At 43.9% G+C, this 21,054-nt stretch overlaps 2 protein-coding genes across 2 annotated transcripts in view; one reads left to right on the top strand and one right to left on the bottom strand.

The window, feature by feature from the left end:
* Window positions 1–21,054, bottom strand: part of RSPH14 (radial spoke head 14 homolog) — a 213,975-nt gene that overhangs the window by 78,012 nt on the left and 114,909 nt on the right. The window lies entirely within an intron of this gene.
* The window catches only part of GNAZ (G protein subunit alpha z), a 124,357-nt gene that overhangs the window by 25,658 nt on the left and 77,645 nt on the right, over window positions 1–21,054 (top strand). The window contains exon 2 of the mRNA XM_044275495.1: window positions 2,172–3,400. Within this exon, the coding sequence (XP_044131430.1) occupies window positions 2,678–3,400 (723 nt within the window). The 5' untranslated portion in view covers window positions 2,172–2,677. The remainder of the gene's footprint in view (window positions 1–2,171; window positions 3,401–21,054) is intronic.

Genomic DNA, 21,054 nt, shown 5'->3' on the forward strand with positions numbered 1-21,054 from the left:
CCGGCTATTGCCCATTGCTCCGTTCCTAGCTGCTTCTGGTTCTCATGAGATCAGGAAGTGGTTGGGTCTGGTTATCACTGTGGTCAGGCACAGGCCTCACTGGTCACATTGGCTTGAAAGTTATGTCACAGCTGTGAGGCACCATTCAATCCGTTGTCACAATTGAGATCCATGATTGGCTGCAGTGGAATCCCTCCACTTCCTGGTCCCATGGGGACCAGAAGTAGCCTAGCAGGGAGCAGCGGTGGAAGCAAGGGCAGGTGAGTCTGCTTATTTCTTTTCAATGGGGCTGAGGTTCAGATGATAGGGGTTGTTTGCTTTAGGGCCAGAATACCTCTTTAAATGGCATTAAAAAAAGGTGGCCATACACATTATAGAAGTAGGCTGTTGGTTGAACAGTTGCTGAAGGAACGATCCACATAAACCATACACATTTTAGTTGATATTTTCTGTTACAGTTGTTCAAATGACCCATACATGTTCATTGATCAATCTGGGAAAGGGCTTTCACAGCCAGATGATTCATGGACTAGAAAATATCAAATGAAAATTTTAAACATGGCTGGCTCCTTTTCATATGATGATGGTCTGTCATTTGTTGGCTAAAACAATCCTTATTGCTAAAATTTCACTTGGCAAACTATTATTTTGGTTGAAATCATCTTCTGTCATTATCTTTAGACTAATGTGTATTACCAGATTAACGGGGTTGTCCAATATCATAAAAAATGGGCCAAGCGCAGCCTCTAAGACAAGTAATTTGGCTACAGTGGTCATGTAGTAAAGTACCTATATTGCCCAATATTGGTTGGGGGTGACTAGTGTGTAGCAGCCATGCGTCACCCTGAAATGAAGAACCCATCTGTCTTTTCATTGCTCTGCGGATATTGATCCCATGACATGATATGACCCTTGGGGAGAGGCGTACATTCTATTGTCTCACATATTAATCAATAGTACTTCCTATCTGCGTAATATTCTTCTGCTAACAATCAATGCTTACTTCAAAGTAAAATATCCATTCTTCTCATACCCTTAACGTGATACGGGGTTGATCTGTATCAAGGTCAGCAAACATTAGGCGGTTAGATAACAGAAGACTATAGAGTTTCCATTCACCTCTAGATCTACTCGGGCAACAATTCCTGGGAAGCTGTTTTTTGCAGATATATGTCTATATGCATTTTTTTACAAATTGGTAAAAATGAGTCATTTTAAGCATATGAAAGATCAGTAGCAAAGAAACATATACATTTCTATTATGAAGCTCAACATTTCAAGAGACTGGAGTGTTCAAGATCAGCATCTCTAAGGCTTGGCCGTACACTTAAGGGGATGTTCGCACACTGAATTTTGAAAACTCACAGAAAAAATCTGAGCAGAATTCCCGTAGATTTTCTGTACAGTTTGGGCTCATGCACACGAACGTATGTATTTTGCGGTCCGCAAAAAAACGATCAGCAAAAAATACGGATGATGTCCGTGTGCATTCCGTATTTTGCGGAATGGAACAGCTGGCTCTAATAGAACAGTCCTATCCTTGTCTGTAATGTGGACAATAATAGGACATGTTCTATTTTTTGCGGAACGGAAATACGGAAACTGAATGCACACAGAGTACCTTCTGTTATTTTGCGGACCCATTGAAATGACTGGTTCCGCATACCGTCCGTAAAAAAAAAAAACAGAACGGACACAGAAAGAAAATACGTTTGTGTGCATGAGCCCTTTTGGTGCTTTTTATTTTCTGCTTCCTATTTTTTTAAACTTTCCATTCATTTTTAAGGGGAGAATTAGCATGGATTCTGCTCCAAGATAGACCATGCCATGCTGCTTCTTAAAAAAAATCATGTAAACGGGTCCAAAGATAGCTTTTGTCCGAGCCGCTATTTCCCCCCCATACTATGCCTGCTCTTGCTTGTCGTTGTTTGTTTGGTCTTGGATGACCGTGTAGCCCCAATTTTGTGGAGTGCGGGATATACGTCCGGCTCTATAGTGAAGTCTGTTCACCATATCTAAGGCATGCTGACCTGACCATGCTGTCAGGGCTGACCATGCTGAGGGGCTCAGTTCTTTTCTGTAACAGTTTACTGTTTTATGAGGCTCTCGCATATTGTGTAAAGCGACAGAGATGCAGCCATGCCATATTTACGTTTCTTTGTGTCTGACAGGTACAGATCACTGCCGGATAGAGGACGAAGAAAAGAAGGGAAAAACATCAAAAAGGCCAGTGCAATAGACAAGAGGCTAACCACACAATTGTTTGCTGCGGAGCAGGATCGCCATGGCAACCAGAAAATACAATTAAAAAGGCAAGTGAGGCAGAAGCAGATGTAGGCTGCTCCTTACCTTGGGACAGAAGGAAGTGGAAGAATTATGCAGAAGAGAAAAGGATATATGACTGATATGGTCCCTCGGTGGCAGGAAGTGTTTTTTCATTAAAAAAAGGAATGTGCCACTTCTACCTTCAGGAAAAGGGAGTGCCATGACATCTGCTGTGGAGGCCATCTGCATGAGCTTGTGCTGGTCCTTATTTCTACACACTTGTTAGGGGCGAGACTCATAATCTGATTGTTATCATACTTAGCGCAAGGCTGAAAGACAAGCTTTCTGTTAGGCAGCGAGGAAGGATAAAGTGAGAGAAGGGGGGAATCTCCATCTCTGGCAACCGCCTACCATGGGATGTCGGCAGAGTGCGGAGGAGAAAGAGGCAGCAAGGCGCTCGCGCAGGATCGATAGGCACCTGCGCTCAGAAAGTCAGCGCCAACGTAGAGAAATCAAACTTTTGCTGCTTGGAACCAGTAACTCCGGTAAAAGCACCATTGTGAAGCAGATGAAAATTATTCATAGTGGTGGGTTCAATCTGGAGGCATGCAAAGAATATAAGCCCCTCATCATTTATAATGCCATTGACTCCCTAACCCGCATCATAAGGGCTCTTGCTACACTGAAGATTGAGTTTCACAACCCGGACCGGGCATATGATGCAGTGCAGCTGTTTGCTTTGACTGGCCCTGCAGAAAGCAAGGGTGAAATTACTTCTGAACTGCTAGGGGTGATGAAGCGACTATGGGCAGATTCAGGCGTCCAAGAGTGCTTCTCCCGCTCTAATGAGTATCATCTAGAAGACAACGCTGCCTATTACCTAAATGACCTTGAAAGGATAGCAGCCGTTGAGTACATCCCCACTGTAGAAGACATCCTGCGTTCTCGAGACATGACTACAGGCATTGTAGAGAACAAGTTCACCTTCAAAGAGCTGACATTCAAGATGGTTGATGTTGGAGGCCAGCGGTCAGAAAGGAAGAAGTGGATTCACTGCTTTGAGGGTGTGACAGCCATAATATTCTGTGTGGAACTCAGTGGATATGACTTGAAGCTTTATGAAGACAACCAAACAGTAAGTAAAGAAAATCCAGAGACAAGGGATGCATTTTACAATGGCAGGTTTAAAGGGTAATTGAGTTTGCAAAAAACTTTTCATATGTCACAGCAACATATCCAAAGTTTTGATGGGGGGGGGGGGGGGGTGTCTGAGTGCTGAGATCTCCACGATCACTAGAAAGAGAAAAGAGAAGTGCTCGCATATCACGTTCTCTCTTCTCGCTTCAGTAGACAGGATCCAGATGGACTCATACATGTATTTTTTTTTTATTGAGTTTGTCTCCTGCAGTCCTTCTCTCTTCTCGTTCTAGTGATTGGTGGGGGTCTCAATACTCAGACCCCCGTTGATCAAAACTTTTAATATGTCTCTGACATATCAAAAGTTTTTTGAAAACTCAATGACCCTTTAAGGGAAAAAAAAAATCTAAGAACTACTGCAGTTCTTAAATCTATACGTCAATGCAGATTTTGGGCCAAGATCTGAAGGACCAATGTTGTATGGAGGTGGTGGAGCTGACACACCAGCCTTAAAGGGCATCTGTGAGGAGATTTGTACCTATGAAACTGGCTGACCTGTTACATGTGCACTTGGCGGCTGAAGGGATCTGTGTTGGTCCCATGTTCATATGTCCCCTGAGAAAAATGATGTTTTAATGTATGCAAATGAGCCTCTAGGAGCAACAGGGGCGTTGGCATTACTCCTAGAGGCTCTGCTTTCTCTGCAACTTCATTTTGATTGACAGGACCAGGCGTGATCATGTTTTCACTGCCTGGCCCTGTCAATCAAAGTAGAAAGGTCGTGGCAGTTGCAGAGAGAGCAGAGTCTCTTTGGACACATATGAACATGGGACCAACACAGATGTCTTCAGCTGCCAAGCGCCGATGCAACAGGTCAGCCAGTGTCATAGGTGCAAATCTGCTGACAGATGCCCTTTAAGGCTAGGTTTGCATCTGTGACCAGATTCTTGTATTATGTTCAGCATAGGAACAGAATACTGAATCTAACATATATCCCGGACACAGCTGGTGCCTGACTGATTCCATCCACTATAATGGTGTCTGCTGATTTCCGAACACCATTTCTGGACAAAATCCCAGTGGATGCAGCGGTATTCCATTCCTATTTATGCCGGAATCTGCAACGGCTGCTTCTGCCAGAACCCCCTCCACAGTTTATTTTGGATGCAGCACTGTTTTGTGTGGTGTAAGTAACCTCCAGTGAGAACTCTATGGTATGTGTACTGTTGAGTATGTGCCACATTTACCCTTGCTATAAAGCGTACTGGTACACAGTGTTCCATACAGAGAGGTCACTCTCGCACAGTACTTCTAATTCACGTGATTGTGACATCCTTTTTGCCCAGGTGCATATATTATAGTGTAGAGCAGGGATCAGCCACCTCCAGCACTCTAGATGTTGTGAAACTACAACTCCCAGCATGCTCTATTCATTTCTGTGTGGCGTGCTGGGAGTTGTAGTTTCCTAATACCTGGAGTGTCGGAGGTTGCTGATCCCTGGTGCTGAGGATAAAACAGATGGGTTACACCTGTCTTACTGCATTGGTTTTACCAAGCAAAACCTGAGCTAAAAATGTTATCCTAGAAATAATGAAAATGCAAAAATAGGGCAAAAGTTAGCAAAAGTTTTATGAAACTCAGAGTGGGAGTATGTAATTTCTTTGTGGTGGCCTTGTATGTCAAATGAGCACTTGCTCTCCCCAGACTACAACTGATCGTTATGGCTTCACACAGTAGCAGACACTTTGTCATCAGCTTAGCCACGGTGCCCCAACTATGGTTTCCCAAACAGTTCATGTGAAAGTACGACACACTTAAAGTGAACATCCGGTTCAAGAAAAACATCAACTGGGAAATGAATTGAAGAGTTACATGGTGCTTACTAGCTGCAGATCCATTATTTCCTGGGCTCCTCTTCTGCGATCCAAGATGGCCTCACTGCTGGTCAGACTACTTGATAGCCCAAGACACTTCATGCTGCCCTTAGATTGGCCAGCACTGCTCATGTGAACAGTGCTGGCCAATCCAAGAGCAGGTTTGGACAAGTGGGTAGTGTTTTGCATCAGGTAGTCTAACGGGTGGTGCGGCCATCTTGGATGGCAGAAGAGGAGCCTGAGAACTAGTGGAATTGGAACTAAAAAGAAAAAAAGGAGGGCATCGGGTAAGTGTTCTGTTAGTTCTCCAGTTAATGTAAAAAATGTTCTTGAACCGGAGGGTTGCTTTAACCCTGCATTTCTCCCTCCACATTTGCCTGTCTACCCTTTTGGCGGTATCTGCTCAATGCCAAAGTAACCCATAAACGGACAATTTCACTTTTTTTTGTTGGGCTCTCCCTTTGCAGCCACATCGTGGATAAAACTGTGGCAACATCCACATCAGCAGGGTTTTCTAAGCGGACTGCACCTACAAGCAGGTTCATTGGTAAAGGGGTTTTCCAAGACCTTTATACTGATGACCTATGCTCTGGAAAGGTCATCAGTATCTGATTGGCTGGGGTCCAACACCTGGAACCTCTGCTGATCGGCTGTGTGAGAGGGCACTGGTGCTCGCAGTAGTGCCACGGCCTTCTTGCAGATTTCCCTAGGCCATGTGACGTCACGTTTATTGGTCACATAGACGTAGCTCAGCCCCATTGAAGTGAATGGAGCTGAGATACCAAACATAGCCGCTGTGCTTGATGAGCTGGGAGAAGGTCGCAGCGCTCGCAGTAGCTGATTGGTGGAGGTCCCAGGTGTTGGACCCCCACTGATCCGGAGGACAGGTCATCGGTATAAAAGTCTCTGAAAACCCCTTTAATGGCTGCACAGTTCTGCATCTGAAAAGAAGCTTAATTTTTTTTTTTTTACTTCAGGTTGAAAAATGGTAGAAAAGACCAGGCTGGTCGATGTGGGCGCACTAGGTGGCATTCTGCATACGCCTGATCCCATGGTTTAGACAAGTAATTGCAAAGTAACTTGCCCATTACTTACGCACAACGCCTTCTATGACAGAGATTAGGATAATATTGCATTCAACAAAATGACAGAAAATCAATTACCTTTTTCAAGGTCTGTGCCAAGGACAGAGTCGGTGTTGCCCTGCCTGGACACAGATCATCCACATGCCTGCACTGCCTGTTACAGTATGTCTTCCTGAAAGAGACGGCATTGTTCCATTTTCTTGCTAAAACCTTGTGAGAATATTGACAGGCCTGTCAAAAAATTCTCAGAGGCTTAGCTGAATGAAATATCAAGGAAGATAAACTCCCGTCCATTTGGGAGTAGAGCAAGCAAAACGGATTTCGGCCAAACACTAATACAATTATTATAGAATGGAGAACTGGCATATTACGGTAATTGCGCCTGTAAACCGCGATTTGACCACAACATGTGAACAGACCTTTAATGAAAAGCATACAGATATATGAACTGTGGTACAGTAAGAACTTGATCATTTGGGGAAAGTTAAAGGGGCGCATTTAGGGTGGGTTCACATCAGTGTTATGAATTCTGTTATTGCTTTCCGTTTTTCCCGTTGACAGGACTTTTTTTTTTTTTTTCCCGTCCTGCATAGCGGAAACCAGATGGATCCTTTATGCTTGCCCATAGACCTCTATTATGATGGATCAAAACGGAATGCCTCTAAGGCCTCTTTCACACGGGCGAGTATTCCGCGCGGATGCGATGCGTGAGTTGAACGCATTGCACCCGCACTGAATACCGACCCATTCATTTCTATGGGGCTGTTCACATGAGCGGTGATTTTCACGCATCACTTATGCGTTGCGTGAAAATCACAGCATGCTCCTCTTTGTGCGTTGTGGTGCGATAATCCACGCAACGCAGGCCCCATAGAAGTGAATGGGGTTGCGTGAAAATCGCAAGCATCTGCAAGCAAGTGCGGATGCGGTGCGATTTTCACGCACGGTTGCTAGGAGATGATCGGGATGGAGACCCGATCATTATTATTTTCCCTTATAACATGGTTATAAGGGAAAATAATAGCATTCTGAATACAGAATGCATAGTAAAATAGCGCTGGAAGGGTTAAAAAAAAATAAAAAATAATTTAACTCGCCTTAGTCCACTTGCTCGCGTAGCCTGGCATCCTCTTCTGTCTTCTTCTAAGCTTTGTGCAGTAACAAGGACCTTTGGTGACGTCACAGTCATCACATGATCCATCACATGATCTTTTACCATGGTGATGGATCATGTGATGACTGTGACGTCACCAAAGGTCCTTGTTACTGCACACAGCTCAGATGAAGACAGAAGAGGATGCCGGGCTACGCGAGCAAGTGGACTAAGGTGAGTTAAAAAAAAAATATTTTAACCCCTCCAGCCCTATTGTACTATGCATTCTGTATTCAGAATGCTATTATTTTCCCTTATAACCATGCTATAAGGTAAAATAATACAATCTACAGAACATCGATCCCAAGCCTGAACTTCTGTGAAGAAGTTCGGGTTTGGGTACCAAACACACGCAATTTTTCTCACGCGAGTGCAAAACGCATTACAATGTTTTGCACTCGCGCTGAAAAATTGCGGGTGTTCCCGCAACGTACCCGCACGTTTTCCCGCAACGCCCGTGTGAAAGAGGCCTAAAGGTTTCTGTCTTATAAATTCCGTTATTCTTTGTTATAACAGAAAGCAATAATGGAATTCATAACGATGATGTGAACCCGGCCTTACAGCTAATTGCCATCTCCACCTGGACAGGCCATTGTTTCAGGTTGCAGCCAGGCAATTAGCAGTAACCCATAATCTCTGCCCGCACCCTCTAATCCCCATGTAATAGCACACTAATGTCATTTTCTCGTAAAACAGACGATAAAGATTAGAGCAGCCATAATGTTCATTTGACCAACAACGGTTTCTCCCCCGTGCCCCATAAACATGCATGGTGGGCTGATCATGCATGTGTTTTATTTCAGTGGGGAAAGGGGAACAAACTACTGCCAGGCACGGGAGAAAGATTGGGCCTGCTGAAACCCAACTGTCTGTTTTCTTCCCCATCCCCGACATCTGCTGCCAGTTGAGAGCTGGCATAGCTCCATACGTTAGATAGTTGGATAGTCGCGTTCGGCGGCTCCATATAATTCTACGGGAGATGCCGAAACGGCCAAGTAAAAGTGTTTTGCTGTTTTCCTATCTACCATAGAGATTTGTGTTTCGGGCATACATCTGACCTATACATAAGTACGCAGATGTGCCAAGGGGCAGACGGGTGCACATTTACAGCGTTTGTTTGTACAGATTTGTACATTATATGTTTGGAGCCGTCTGAAACAAAAAAGGGTTGGGTGTTGACCAGCGTTGACCTCCATTGCCAGGTTGCCATGTGAGTTCATGGCACTAAAGGTGGACCAATGGGGGCAAAATTAGCCATTTCAATGCTAAAAGCCCCATACACATTAGATAGAAGCGTGCTGGTAATTGAACGATCGTTAAGAACACGACCAACTACCCCATTCACTTAGCGCACCATATTGTCCATTCTATTAGTTCCAGTAGCGCGGACGAGGAATGAATGATGGTTTCTTAGAAGCGACGTAAAAAAGAATGAGGATTGGTTGCACGATCTGATTATTTGTGGACCCCACCTTTATGGGCTGCATCTTCTGAACGGTCCTTGAAGGTTCTTCCGTTTCACCATACACACAACCAGGAACATCTATCCGCCGAAAATATTAACTGCGGACGGCTATGATGATGATGGTTGCTGAACAGTCATTTTCTGAGTTGCAAATTTGCACAGTAAGATATAGCCCAGGGTTAACCGTGGTCTTTCAGGAATTTTTAGCAGGTCAGATCATTTTTGCATCCCATGAAAGTAATCATTTTTAATTTCCCTACAGCCGTTATTACTATAAACTGACATTTTCCGTCAGATTGTACCAGAAATTTCTGGGTGCAAACCAAGCCAGAGGTTTCGGGAAACTAGGTTCTGCTGGAATCCAGATCTGATAATGTAATTACCTATTGCTGATAGCAGCTTCTACAGTTTTTTTTTATGCTGGGGTAAGGAAAATACAGGATACAGATCAGATACAGCACAGCAGGAGATCTTCTACCATTCCTTCCATGGAGAGCAAGAGAGCATGAGAAACATGAAAATCCAAAAGATACATTAAAATGCTGACACTCCAACATTGGTGCGCTAGATGTGTCTGTACATTTGTTAGGACGTAGATTTCTGTCTTGTGACCCCCTATACTTCCCACACGCAATTTACAAGAAAACCAGACCAGTGATATTATATCGTTTGATGTCTATGGGCACCATTATATTAGAGATGGAGCACACTGTGGTTACTGGTGCCCGCAAGGACTATATAGTCATAAATAGTAATACGTGAATTGCGGCACACAGATTCTTTTGGTTGCAGTTTAAGACATTTATTAGTGCGATATGATACAAAGTTCATGATCCAGTTACATTTAAAGTCGAAATGGATAACCACTCTTGGCAATGGTGACCGGACGTTTCTGTCCAAGCGGACCTTCTTCAGCGGTCTTATTATCTGACTGAGTGGTAGAGAAGGTCTGGACTGGATCACCCAGACTTCCTTTATCACTCAGTCAGATAATAAGACCGCTGAAGAAGGTCCGCTTGGACAGAAACGTCCGGTCACCATTGCCAAGAGTGGTTATCCATTTCTGGATCGTGAACTTTGTATGATATCGCACTAATAAATGACTGCAACCAAAAGAATCTGTGTGCCGCAATTCGCGTATTATTATGGGTACAATTAGTCACCATTATGAAGGTTGGGGGTGTCATTCACTCCAACAAACCCCTTAAGTGCCTCGGTTGTTATTGACCACCACATCTAAGGTTACTTTCACACTAGCGTTCGGCTGTCCCCTTGTGAGCTCTATTTGAAGGCTCTCACAAGCGGACCCGAACGCTTCCGTCCAGCCCCAATGCATTCTGAGTGGACGCGGATCCGCTCAGAATGCATCAGTCTGGCGGCGTTCAGCCTCCGCTCCGCTCAGCAGGTGGACACCTGAACGCTGCTTGCAGCGTTCGGGTGTCCGCCTGGCCGTGCGGAGGCGTGCGGATCCGTCCAGACTTACAATGTAAGTCAATGGGGACGGATCCGTTTGAAGATGACACACTATGGCTCAATCTTCAAACGGCACACTATGACTCAATCACACTATGGCTCAATCTTTCAATGTAAAAGTCTGGACGGATCCGTTCAGGCTAATTTCACACTTAGACATTTTTTGACAATATAATGCAGACGGATCCGTTCTGAACGGAGCCACCGTCTGCATTAATATGAGCGGATCCGTTCAGAACGGATCCGATCGAACGCTAGTGTGAAAGTAGCCTAAGGAGTTAAACGGCCGGGACCAGAGTTACCTAAGATCTTTGTACGTATTGTGCAAACGTATGCAGGAGAACACTCTATGTTCTATCCTTAGGATTCATTGTGAGTTTTTTTTTTTTTGCAAAAGTATATTAGATGTTTTCGAAATAAGTCCATGAAGTGCAATAAAAAGTTATTATTGACTAAAATCTACTGAGAATATTTCCTCCTGCATTTTCTAGTAGTTAATTATTAATTTCCAGACACCACATAAACGTGGTCACCATTAATGCCTTCCACTCTCCTTTCATCTCGCACAATGCAGCAGCTTCACAACTCGTTATTGAAATTGTCATAATTGACTGTAGTTATTCCATTTGTTCCCAGAGATAACAACGATGACATGTAATAGCAGGATTATGAATGCAGGGCTGAATGGGTTAACCACTTGTAGCCCGTCTTATATAATACTAAAACGCTTCTCATTAAAGTTAGGCTTAAAGAGCTTGTCTGGTCACATCTATGTGACATATGAGCCTTTGCTTTACTACAGCTGGCTGCACAAAGAATAGTACTTACTGCAGTACCATTGCAGCCAAGTCTGGGCCCCAGACATTGCATAGAGTCCAAGAGAAGGCCTGATGAAGTGAACAATGGAGGGAAATGACAAAAAGTATGGAGTGTGAATTGTCATATGTATATACAACAATGGAGTCAGCCCAGCAATAAGCTAGTATTGGCAAAGAAAGTTGCAGCTGGCCATATATCTGGTATTTCCAGTATGCCATAGATATTCAGTGGTATATTCCGGTCATGAAGCACTCTGCATTTTTTCTGTTGCCTATAGCAGGTATTCCCATATTGGACATTTATGGCAGATTGAGAGGATATGCTATATAAATCCAATAGGTGCAGGTCCCACCTCTAGGACACACTCCTATCTCAAGAACAGAGTGCACACAGCGTATGCATGGCCTCCTCTCCACTGATACTGAGACTGGCCTCTTGTCTGCATAGGAGAGCAAGGTCTGGACTGGTGGTCAGAATGGGATCACATGATACCACTGTCCATAATGAAAGGTTTTCTAAATGTATGAATGCAGTGAGCTGCGATGAAACAAAATACACTGCTAAATTAGTACTGGTACTGCTTTGCATGTGTGCAGCTTTAATGCTTACTGGGCTGAAATCGCCATAGTGGTGTCACCACTCTGGTTAGGACGGGCATTCAGACGAGGGCACCCAGGTCTCATAATACTTAGTATTCCCTATTATGGAAACTCAAATGTTACAGTATATGTTGAGTTCCAGCTGTGGTAACGGATACGTCCTGATATTCCCTAAATCTTTCTGTGTCCAGCTGGAATAACAAAGCTTCTAAACAGGAAGCTGGAAACTGCGAGAATATGTTTGTGGAGAACATACAGAATGAAGGGATCAAAATGATTTCTATGCACTTTGCTTCATTCGTTGGTTCTTTGTAAATTCACTGCATAAAGACTTGCTAGCACATTCTGAAGATAGTAGATGTGCTTTTGAGACTTACGTCACTATTGCTCAAACTGCATGCCTGATGCCGAGCCATTAATGCCATGTTTCAATAGCAAATCACCTTTGCGATATTATATGCAAAAACTGCTTATATGGCCTTTCTATATGCTGTTCTATATTACATTTAATGCCACCATGCAATCACAATGACAAGGGTCCCAGGGAGGCAGCGGTAACACATGTGCACTGATGCTTCATTCAAAATCTATGGGACTGATGGATAAAGCCAAGTATAGCGCTCAGCTGTCTCCACCAGTCTCATAGACTCCACGCAAACAGGGATGTGGGACCCCGGTTCTCATGATCTCATATAGCTTTTTTTTCGTTTACAGACCCAGATCTGGTATCTGGTCATACATATTAGATGTGTGGATAATCCAAATGAATAAAAATGCCTTGATGAAGACTGTTTAGCAGAAATGTTGCATCAGGAATGAAGTAACACTGCGGGACGTGCTGTCTCCATCCATTTTTTTTAAAATCTGGATTATCCGTTCACATGGGGGATTGAACCTACATCCCTGGGAGACGAGCACCCACTATTCTATTGCTTGGAGTCTCGTTGTCACATTGTTATTTAGTTACATATTAGATGTGTATTGGGCGAACCCGCTAACCATCTTCTGTATATGGTGGCCTCCTGACAGCAGCCACAGGGGGGATTAGCGTTGGGCATGTTGGATTGCAACACCTGGTCCTTTTGTTAGCGGGAAGATAAGCCACCGCTAGAGGATTCTGGCATAAGCTTTGTCCTTTTTCCCTCTTGGCCAGATGAACGCGCCAGCTTTAGGTGTGCTGACTTTTATCACTAGGCTCTGTATAAGTTTATGGTTTCATAAATGGCTACAATATGAATTACATGGAAAAATCATATCAATCTGCTGTTGAAATTGAACGACAACTACTGCCTACAGGAAAAATACTAATTAGTTTTTCTAATTTCCAATCATTGCGTTTTAATCTGTTGCAGTGGATCATTTTGCCACCATAGGCACCTTGATTCAAGCTATCAAAATAGCTTTATTTGGCAATGCAAAAGACAGGGCACTGGGCAGAGGCAGGAGAGGCAAGCAGTTTTGATAGCTGATACTACAGTATACCAAGTGTGTTAAGCTGGCTGCTTAAACAAGCACTCCCACAAAATGTTGTATTTGTGAGTTATAACCTCCCTTCTGATCCGCAGCTGTGTCATGTGACCAACACTCTTACTCTCCAACTGACACAGCATCTTATGTGTGCACAGGTAGTCAGTTTCTGCATTCACTGAGGATTAGAAGGGAGGTTATAACTCACAAATACTGTCACTGGTAAGAAAATTCCCTTCCCTACAATTTACATCTTGCACCTTTCTACAGGACAGAGAATACTCAGTCCAGCACTTTTGGGTTGGGGGGAGAGCAAGAGATTTTTTTTTTAACATGAAGATACAGTTAAGAAAACGGCATGATAATATCACATCGACATGGACCATAACCTCTAGGGATTTGTCCATCCCTTCAAATGGCCACCAAGTGTGTATGTCTATATATCTATCTGTCTATTCATTTATGCACTGGACAAATTTGACAGGTTGCCATGGCAACTGGAAAATCATCCCTGACGACTAGTACGTCTTGCAGCCTGCGTTGCATTCGGCAGAGGGTGCTTACACCCACTGCCTAATGTCTGAAGCTGTGCTGTCACTACGTTTGGCTCCATCTATCCCCATCGCAGACAGATCCTTCCGGGTGAGAACACAGCGGCTGTCAAATGTTAGCGCAATGATCTCTCCCGACTTGCGATCTGATGATTACAATGATTGCCTACAATTGTACAAAAAGCGCTCAAACACTGCAATTCTTCAGCAGAATGCAGACATCTCCATTAATTCCTATGCTGACGACTGGATAATCCATTTCCAGCCAGCAATTTGGACTGTCTGACTACACTTTTCTTACATCAGATCCCTTTTCAATTACTGTGGCGGTGATTATTGCCATTTTGTAAGTGATTGCTGCAGGTCGTTTACATGGAGCAATTATCACTGGATTCCGTCAGAATTAATTGGATTGCAGAAAATACTGTACCGTGTAAGCCCAGCTCTACTCAAGGCAATATTCACATCTCTTATTACAAGCCACTTCCATTATTAATCCACGCGCTCCATGGCTGTGAATGGGGAATGAGATTGACTGTATAATCTCCTAGAGAACAGCCAGGGTGGGCACAGATGCACATCATAAATGTCACAGGTAGTCACTCTGTGATTGGAGCGAGTTGGTATGTTAGTACAAGTGTGGCACCGAACCAGCGCCCGTCACAGCAATATATACAATTGTGTGCCATTACATACAGCGCGTGATCTATCCAGTTGTCTCCAGAACGTTAGAATTATCGGACGCTGTCCACAAAAACCATGGGTACCTATTCTGACAGATGTCAGTGCTACTTAAGAAATTGTCACACAAGCCATCCCCCAATGTCACTCTCCTTATCTGTATTGTCTCTCTGAAAGAGAAATGCTTGAGTGAGCCTACTGAATGTAATAGTCCGGTAACTAATTAGAACCAGAGTGTCCAACGTCGGACTGAAGTCCCTTGGGCCCCTCCGGAGGAAATTATTCTAACGGCCCACCCTCTGTGCAAACAGGACCTTAAGAGCCTTGTTTTATTAGAGGTCCATTATTTTTAGAGCTTGGGCCCACCGTGGGATCGTCTGGGCCAGTCCAACCCTGAGAGTGTCACAGGCTGTGCCGTAAACCTTGTAGTACTGCAGCCGATCCTCCCATATATATGCCTGCTCAGCATATAGGTGGCGACACTATGACAAGTCTATGATGTCCTATTAGTGCTGTACCACTACTCCAAACACTCGAATAGCCCTTTGCGTTATCACATGGATGGACTAGTCACAGGGCAACAGGTGTCTGTTTGCGTCTACAAGCCCAATGGAGCCCAAAAGGACACTGTGGGGTAAATGCACCAGGAGCTTCCACAGCACATCCACCAAACAGAAAAAAATAAAATAAAAATGGGCTGTGAACATAGCCTTAAAGGGGATCTGTCAGCTTGAAACATCCACCAAACTGGCTCAAGCAGTCTAAGTTATGCTGAGTCCGAAACTGCATTTCTTACCCTATAGAGATGAAAAAAACACCCGACAAAACGCCAAGGGGGTCATTTATTAAACAGAAATAAGCCAATAAGCGTATTTCTGGTGCAGATTGTGACTCAAAGAATGCAATCTTTGACTTTTCCCTGCTCATGCCAGGCCTAAAAAAGTGGGAGAGGCATGGGCAGGGAAGGGGACAGGCCGGCAGACCCGTCTTATTTACCATTTTCTACACCTGGTTTAGGCGTAAAAAATGGTCTAAATGTAAGACCACTCGGAGGCTGTCTTACATGTATTAGCGGAAGTGGATCTGCTACGCCTCTATATAACTCCGGCGGATCCACCGCCAGCACAGGAGTTTATTAAGACTGGCGTCTATACCACTGGTCTTAATAAATTATCCCCCTTCCCCAAGAGTTTCAACATGCTGCTTATTTTGAAAAATGCCACCAATTACTAAAAACCGCTACTAGGCAAAAAAACACTGGTGTGTCCTGCATTTCATACTTCCCATAGACCATGGATGTCAAACTCATGGCCCTCCAGATGTTGCAAAACTACAACTCCCATCATTCCCTGATAGCTGTAGTATGCCCAGGCATGATGGGAGTTTTGCAACAGCTGGAGGGCCACGAGTTTTAAATCCCTGCATAGACCTTCAGCAAACATCTGGAGCTGGTGCTTTTACTGCAAAAAAATGCACCGAAAACTGCAGGTGCGAAAAAAATAAAAATAAAATGCAAAAGTACAGAAAAAATGTAATAAAAAATGTGTTCTCAGCCTAAGAGGGAATTTACTAAGAGCAGCCTTAGTCCAACGTGCACCGGAATAAATGTGTGGCCTCTTTACTTATCCACGTGCCAGAAAATGTAATCTACATAACAGATTTGTGTTAGAATTGATGCCAGTTTATGGTGTAAATGATGGTAAAGCTGTTGGGCAGTAAGAGGCCACGCCCTATCTTGCTAAGTCACTCCCACTTTCTTGGAAAATTGTACAGAAAAGTAGAAGGCCAAAAATGGCTAATTTATTTTAAAAAAATGTGTTGTATGAGAGTTTTCTATCGCACATCATCACTGTATTACGCTCGAAGATGACCATGTCCAACAGCAGATGGAATAGCTGCTTCTCTTGTGCATTGGTACACACAATCGGCACACAGCAGCCATTTCCACTGTAGGTATAACCAGATTAAGCCATTTCGGCTTTGATCCTAACTGCGTGCTCCTATTGTCTCTGTGAAGAGCTAAACATAGTGATTCATGGGCTATATTAGTGCACTGCGCTAGCACGATCCATATTTTAGGAGAAGTGTGGGCTATGATGTCTTTATCCCTGGGTCGTACGTGGTGAAGAGAAGGGAGGGGGAGGGGGAGCAGTGCCAGGAGCTCTCCAGCAGTATGCTCCCTGAAGGCAGTAATGGAAGACACTGCTCTAATGCTGCTGTTTATGGGCTGCTGAGCAGAACTGGGGCAGGAGGATATTAAGGAATATAGACAATGCATGCTGTCAAACAGATTAATATATCATTCAATATCATATCAAAGCAGCGACTCGTACATCCTACCCAAACACCCCCTGACAAATCAGTGGCACGCACGCCATCCCCACACAACAAAAGACATATCGGGAACACATTCAGTTTATTCCAGGCACATACTTGTAGGAAATAAAGGACACGTTCTAGCAAATATCCACTGATTACGTATTTGTCCACATACAAAGAGCACCCAAGTAGTGCAGTAAAAGCTGTTAGTAATTACGGATGTTGTCTGCTTTTCATAACCACTAGTAAAATGGCTATTAATTCATGTCGAGGTAATGGAGAGGGTACCCAGAATGACTATGTGCCACAGCTTAGAGCCACGTCTGCTCCAGAGGACCCCACCACCCATTTAAAATTAAGGAGGAGCTGTCACCATGCCTGTTTTACCTGCATTCTTCATGTGATGATGTCCCATTCCTTTATTATTCCTGCTAGAATTTATGAATGAATTGCCAGCAGTCTGCAATAAAGGTCCATCTGGGTGTTACCAGTTGCGGGGCGTGTCCCTGAACAGTCTGCCAATGGATGCGCTGATTGGATAATGTCAGACTGTGCAGGGAGACGCCCCAAGCTGGTAACATGTAGATGGAACCTTATTGTAGACTGCTAGCAATTCAATTGGAAATGTCTAGTAGGAATATTAGAATGGCTCAATATAAGATTATATAACATTGTTATTGCATGGGGAATGTAAGCAGTTACTAAACAGAAGCATGGGATTCACAGAATAAGGATGACTTGTGTTGCGTCCGTTTTTTGCGGACCTATTGATTTTAATGGGTCATCATTTTGCGGCCAGGTATAGGACATGCTATTTAGCGTCCGGTCGTGTGCATGTGCCCTTAGTGCAATAAAAACATAATCAATGGTGTTAGCGGGCAGAGGAAAATATGGAAGCAGGCACAGGAAAAAAGGAGGGAGCGCGGAATAAATCGTCAGCTATGAGGGCAACCATGACCCTACACTGACTTCTATCTATCCTCAAATATGGAGGTATAATCCCACACTGAAACCTAGCCCTGATGAACCCGCACTTGGTGGGGAAATCGCGTTAAGACAGTATATAGAATAGTAGATGCAAGCATAGCTAAGTTCCAGTCCTGGATTATAGCTCCGCATTTGAGGATAGATAGGAGTCAGTGTAGCCTCATATCTGATTAGTCATTCCCTGTTCTGCCTTTTCTCCCGTGCTTATCTACCGTAATTCCGTATTTTCCTCTGCCCTCTGGCACTGGCTTTTTCCTCTGCCTCTGGTTTTGTTTTTGCACTAAGAGCGTTTGGACCTATAGTCTGTGTCTTCTAGTATAATTTTATTTTAATCATTGTTTAAGGTTAAAGGGCTTTCCAAGAGTATCTAACTGACCTATCCTCTGGATAGATAATCAGTATTTGATCGCTGGGGGTCTAACAACCAGAACCCCCGCCAATCAGCTGTTTAAGAAGGCAGCGGCACATCTGTGAAGTAGGAAGCACATCCGAGGCAGTTTGCCAGGGAAGACTCACGTGGGCTGTGTACAAACGTAGAGATAAAGGAAAGTACCCAGAGAAACTCTGTAGGGGGATTCACATACTCCTCACCATCAGTACACTTGAGAGGAGATCCCTCATGAGCTGCAGGAGACAGCAATATAGCAAATATACATGAGAGCTAGTGAAGACAGCAGCATCCTGGACACACAGACCTCACATTCATCATTAATTACTGGGAGGGACACCTCTACATGAGAAAAGTCTGAAAATAGAAGCAGGGTAAAACTGAATATTGGAGGTCTGAAAATGAATGAAAGAATAAAGACTGTAGCCTGAAACTTAGTGCAACTTCTATTTTGTTATGCAAGGTGACCCTAACCGATAAAAATCATTGAAACCTTTAAATCCAGGGAAAGTGTGTCTTGGCAAAAGGATCCCTTTCTTTTGCCCCTGTACCGGCAATGCTAAAATGGGTTGTCTGAACGTTATTTTGATGAAGAACATCAGCAATGGCTGTAATGTTGTATTTAGTTAGGGAAGAGATTAAATTGAAGACCAGATATTGGAGGACAGGGCATAAGAAGTAATAACTAATGTATAAACTCTTGGGGCTCTACCAGAAGATTGTAGCCATAAGCTTCTACAGTAAAGGGAAAGTGGGGTCATTTATCAAACTGGTGTAAAGTAGAACTGGTTTAGTTTCCCATAGCAACCAATCAGATTCCTCCTTTCATTTCTGACAGCTCCTTTGGAAAATGAAAGGTTGCTATGGGCAACTAAGCCAATTCTACTTTACACCAGTTTGATAAATGACCCCATTAGTCTTTTGTTATATAATATGAATTGAAGTTCTCTTGACTGATTGCCAGTGCAGAATTCATTTTCCATTTCGAGGGGGTCCCTTTTGTGTACATGCTGGTACATGCACATGAAATGCGTCCACCGTGGTCCATGGATAAGCATAAAGTGCCTTCTGTTACAAGAGCTGTGGTATCAGGGAACTCTGTTAGGCCTTGTTCAAATCTGTGTTGGAGGTTCCATCAAAAGCCTCCATTGCACATTTCTTCAAAAATACCAGACACAATAGTGCTGCATGCTGTGCTATTTTGTCTGGTAAAATGAAGGACAGAAACCTAACGGACCGCATTATAGTCCATGGGGTCATTCAGGTGTACCCATTTTTATTTTCTTTGTCCTGCTCCTCTGCTGAGTAACACCAAATAACAACATAGGTGTGAACCCAGCCTTATTTAAAGTGTAACTGTCATTTCAGGTTATTTTTAATATTGGGTAGGGACAGCAAAGTAAGGCTCCATTCACACGTCTGCAATTTTCCTTACGGTCCGTTTTTTTGCGGATCCGTGCATCCACATCTGTTCCGTGTTTCCGCAGAAATAAAAAAGGAAGGAGGAATACATGCTGCTAGGGTAATGCGGATGATATGCGGATGACATTTGGTGTCTTTCCGCATGTCATCCGCTTTTTGCGGACCCATTGAGTACATTGGGGCCGCGGACCGCAATTTGCGGCCAAAAGTAGGACATGCTTCATTTTTTTTGCGGAAGTGCTGATGTGGACAGGAATTACTCCCCCATTGAAATGAATGGATCCGCACCTGTTCCGCAAAATTGCGGAACAGATGCGGAAGGAAAATTTGCGGACGTGTGAATGGAGCCTAAATGTTTATTTTTTACTATAAAACAAGGTGTAAAGAGTCTCCTTAGTGGTAACTAAGCATTGTTAAAGAGAGCCTGTCTTCAGCATTTTATTGAGTGCTAAAGCCGACTTTTGGGAACCTGAAAGCTTCTCAGCTGCCTCTTATCTCACTACTCCAGCCCCTGGCTCCCTCTTTGCGCCATGTCTGCCTGTGACTTGCATTTCTCTCTCCTTTGCACTTCTCTTTTAGTTACTGAGTGCAGGGAAGATGGAGCATAACTACTGCAGTCTGCGCTGACAATAAATGTACTATGTTCCTGTATACCTACCCTCACTACTAAGCACTGCCAGTCCCATTCTTCTCTCTTCCATGCGTTTAATAACTAAGAGGGGAACCAGACTGCCACTGTTTAGCGCGATGATAGTAGATATACAGGAACACGGTACACTTCCTGCCACTGCTGAGTGCTGGCAGTCCTGCTCTCCTCTCTCTTCCCTATTAGTTACTGAGCGCAGGGAGAACAGGCCTGAATCAGTGGATTTGCTCTATTGAATGAGCTGCAGCAGGTGTCCTTTCTTCTGGACTACGGGAAGGTGCACACCTGATTCCGACACATCTGTAACTTGTCTTCCACTTGTCGATGAGCTGCCTTCTGATGTAGGTGAACTGTTTATATGGGGATGCTTGTATGGAATTATTATAATCTGGGTCATCTCTCTGCTTCCTGCATCGATCATTTAGAAATATCACATGCTGAGGTACTCTTTAGAGGTCACCCAATTTTCACTCTTTAGTAATTAGTGAATGTTCTCTTCAGATAACATTATTGTCAGTGTATGGGCTGAAGTGTCCTTTTTGAATCATAAGCCTCTCACATGCATTAAATGGGTTTTCTGGGAATGATTTAAAATGGCCGCCAGCAACCTGTCCTAGAATGTGAGAAGGACTGGTTGCCTCCACTTGCAGTGCTGCCTAGGGGCGTGAGGGAGCGGGGCCTCATATTGGTGTGTTCCTGTCAGGCTGATCAGCCATGATGGCA

Source organism: Bufo gargarizans, chromosome 1 (genome assembly GCF_014858855.1).
Source record: "Bufo gargarizans isolate SCDJY-AF-19 chromosome 1, ASM1485885v1, whole genome shotgun sequence".
Lineage (NCBI taxonomy): Eukaryota > Metazoa > Chordata > Amphibia > Anura > Bufonidae > Bufo > Bufo gargarizans.